General features: G+C 44.1%; 1 protein-coding gene across 3 annotated transcripts; it reads right to left on the bottom strand.

The window, feature by feature from the left end:
- Window positions 1-383: 383 nt before the first annotated feature.
- MSRA5 (Peptide methionine sulfoxide reductase family protein) lies at window positions 384-1,907 on the bottom strand. Of its 3 annotated transcripts, none has more exons than XM_087369772.1 (4): window positions 1,424-1,907; window positions 1,244-1,269; window positions 1,000-1,144; window positions 384-899 (listed from the first exon to the last, which is right to left on the bottom strand). In XM_087369772.1, exons 1-4 carry the CDS (start codon window positions 1,724-1,726, stop codon window positions 696-698), a joined length of 678 nt encoding a protein of 225 aa, XP_087225898.1. In that variant the 5' UTR covers window positions 1,727-1,907; the 3' UTR covers window positions 384-695. The 3 variants fall into 3 exon arrangements, with proteins under 3 accessions (XP_087225898.1, XP_087225899.1, XP_087225897.1); XM_087369773.1 differs by having other exon boundaries at window positions 1,457-1,906; XM_087369771.1 differs by having other exon boundaries at window positions 387-899; window positions 1,244-1,356; window positions 1,457-1,899.
- Between the last annotated feature and the right edge of the window lie 1,111 nt (window positions 1,908-3,018).

Genomic DNA, 3,018 nt, shown 5'->3' with positions numbered 1-3,018 from the left:
CATAATACTCACTCATTCGGTTGAACCATAAACTCCATCACGCATTACAGGGACTAGCTACTATGACATCCCCATTGACGTCATCAGCGCCCAATAGTGGGTGTAGACCATAGTTAGAAACACCTCCTCCAATATGTTATTGCATACAGCCTTGCATACCCCCGCTCTTGCAAATTACATACATCACTCATCCCCAATACTGTGTCACTTGAAAGTTTTGAGCTAACTGTTTTAAACACATGAAATATTTTGGAATTATTTAAGAATAAGTAAAGCAAGAAATCTTCAGTTTCCTAAAATGCAGTATCACTGCTATGACTGCCATATGCATCAAGATAAAACAGACCAAAACTTCAAAAAAATTACAAGCACACATATGTCAACAAACGACAAAATTCTGATGCAAAAGCATTTGGAGGACAGCCAAAAACAAATGGCGGTAAAGTCTACATCCTTCTGGGTTTAGGATTGTGGCTATTGAAGGATACATGACTGTAATAGTAAGGCTGTCCCAGACTAACTTCGTATCCAGCTATATTTCTTCTAATGACACCTTGTATCTTGAATGAACATAGGAGAGGCACCATCATATTGGAGGAATTAGGAGGGGTAAAAGCTTTCAGCATTAGAGAAATAAGCTTCTGATGACTGTTAACAAAACCCAATAACTTGGGCAGCTGACAAGATTGTTACAATTACCTGTTTATTATCTGTTGTAGGTTTGGCTTGCTTTTGAGAAAAGTATATAACATGTTATCGATTGTTTTTTGTGTAGAAAGAGGGCACATGCCCGCAGCATACGCATTCAGCCTAGTTGCCAAACGAGACCTTGAAAGCTCTTCATCCGCCATATTCCCAAACAGTTGCATAAGCTGGACTTTTCTCCTCAGCTCAAATTTCTGCAAAAAAGGGAGATTGAAATCATACAGAATATTGTATTACCAGCACATACGGAACATGTAACTAAACGTGAATAGAATCGCAACACAATAGATGGACCTGATGTTCCGGCTCCGCAGGGTAGAAAACCCCTAGTGACTCTATTACTGTAGTCAGCGCAGCATCAGTTAGCTTGCCCTCCTCTCTCTCTTTACCTAAATAAGCAAGCTTTTCCTGTTCAGCTCCTTGGAAAAAAATAGCAGACCTGGATCACTCAATCACATCCATCGTCTTAGTCTTCGTCGTACAAAAGCCAGATGTGGATGGCATTGGACGAAGAAAAGACAGATTCAAGTTGTCCTACCGATATTGATCACCAACGTCGGGACCCTGTCCAAACACTTGAGTCGGATCATGACTTGACCAAAACACGTCGAGCAGCTGCTCATACCCTATAATTTGAGGATTGTACTCAACCTACAAGCCGCAAATTCAATAAAGAAGTAGCAGACTAAGGAAATGCATCGTCCAAAGGGCAACATACTGTGCTTCTGCATCTTTGGGGCAAGAACTTCACCTCGACTGCTTCAACGTGATCCCCGATACTGCGGTACTCAGGATTCTGCTTCGAGCCTCCAGTGTAACCAGCGCTGGTTCTAAAGACACCGTTCAAGCAACCAAAGACAGACTCAGCTCGCCAGAAGCTACCCAAGGCGAACACAGCAGTGGAAGAAGGGGGGGAGGTCGAAGAAGGGAGGCTATGATCCACTAATCGGATGGCGAGGGAGAGCTGAGGACAGAGGAGAAGGCATTGCAGAAGCAGGAGGAAGAGCGAGATGGGATGCATGTTGAAAATGGAGAGCTTCACATGATCTGCATTCAATCACGATTGTTGCAGTTACACCTCTAGCTTAGGGTTCCAACCAATAGTTTCTTGTAAACTCTAGGCAACCTTGCGGAAGCTCCCGCTAGGGCGCGCCTACCTGCCAGAGTGGCAGCTCACGTTTCGAAAAAACCACCTAGCGGTTGAGCGCCTGCCTACCCGAGCGATTCGAAACCACCCAGTGGTAGGGCGCTTGTCTGCCTACCCCGGCGGCCACTCGCATTCTGCATGAAACGTACGCTCAGGAATAGGGCAAAAAACGGTGGGTCGGTGAGCAAAAACTATAGGCCAAATCATAGCAAGCAATGACGAGATTAAATTTGACAACCTTATTGCTCCCCCTTGCCCCTTGGTAACCGAACACACATTTTTACTTTCCATATATTGCATTTTACTAGGTAGAATGGTCTTGACATTGGCCATTTATCACCATTCAGGTGGCATTTTTGGAGGGGCATATCTTTTCTACCATAAGTCCGAATTGAGATTGGTCTAGAGTGGATCGGCAGGCTGATAGTGCACTGCTCATATTAAGGAGCTTAGTAAACAAGCTAGAAATTGCATTGACAGTTCAATTATGAGTACATAAGGGTATCATTTGCGGTATTACATGACCCCATTGCAATTGCCATCAATATGATGACATCAGAGGCAAGTACCATGTAGCAGCTCTTTAGTAACCACTCATATCCCTTTTCTCTTCTTTTTAATCTAGTGTACAAGTAGTCACTTTGGTATGTGCTCTCCTCTTCCCTCCACGTTGCATAGCTGCTCTAACATGAGGCCAGGCCATCCCCAAAGTTGACGGCATAGCAGTCGAATCTCCTAGTAGGACTAACCTCCAACTCCAAAATACAGAGAAATACCTCATGAACCCCGAGTTTCTCACCACTCCCTCAAATTTCTTCCACACTCCATGTGTGACGACCCTGTTCCACAAGAGGTGTCTGATTGTTTCTATTGCAACCCCACACAACAGGTAGATAGGGTGACGGGGATATGCCTTGCAATCCAACTCTTGACCGACAACCAATGATGGACTAGTCTCCAAAACAAGAACCCTGCTTTACCTGGCAGATTAGACTACCAAATATCCTATAGTCTTTTCTTCCACCAATTCGGCTTTCTATGCACCAGCCATTTCTAATTTAGTTTCGGGATCAAAGAAGCATCATTTATCAAGCACACATACAGATCTAGTTGAGATCTTGCTTAGCCTCATCCTACCAACTGACCATTGTTCCACCCTTGACTCC

This window comes from Dipteris shenzhenensis, chromosome 31 (assembly GCF_047967505.1).
Source record: "Dipteris shenzhenensis isolate YYH24624 ecotype China chromosome 31, Dip_SZ_1.0, whole genome shotgun sequence".
Classification (NCBI taxonomy): Eukaryota; Viridiplantae; Streptophyta; class Polypodiopsida; order Gleicheniales; family Dipteridaceae; genus Dipteris; species Dipteris shenzhenensis.
The sequence above is the reverse complement of the archived record's forward strand: the minus strand, read 5'-3'. Positions and strand labels throughout refer to the sequence as shown.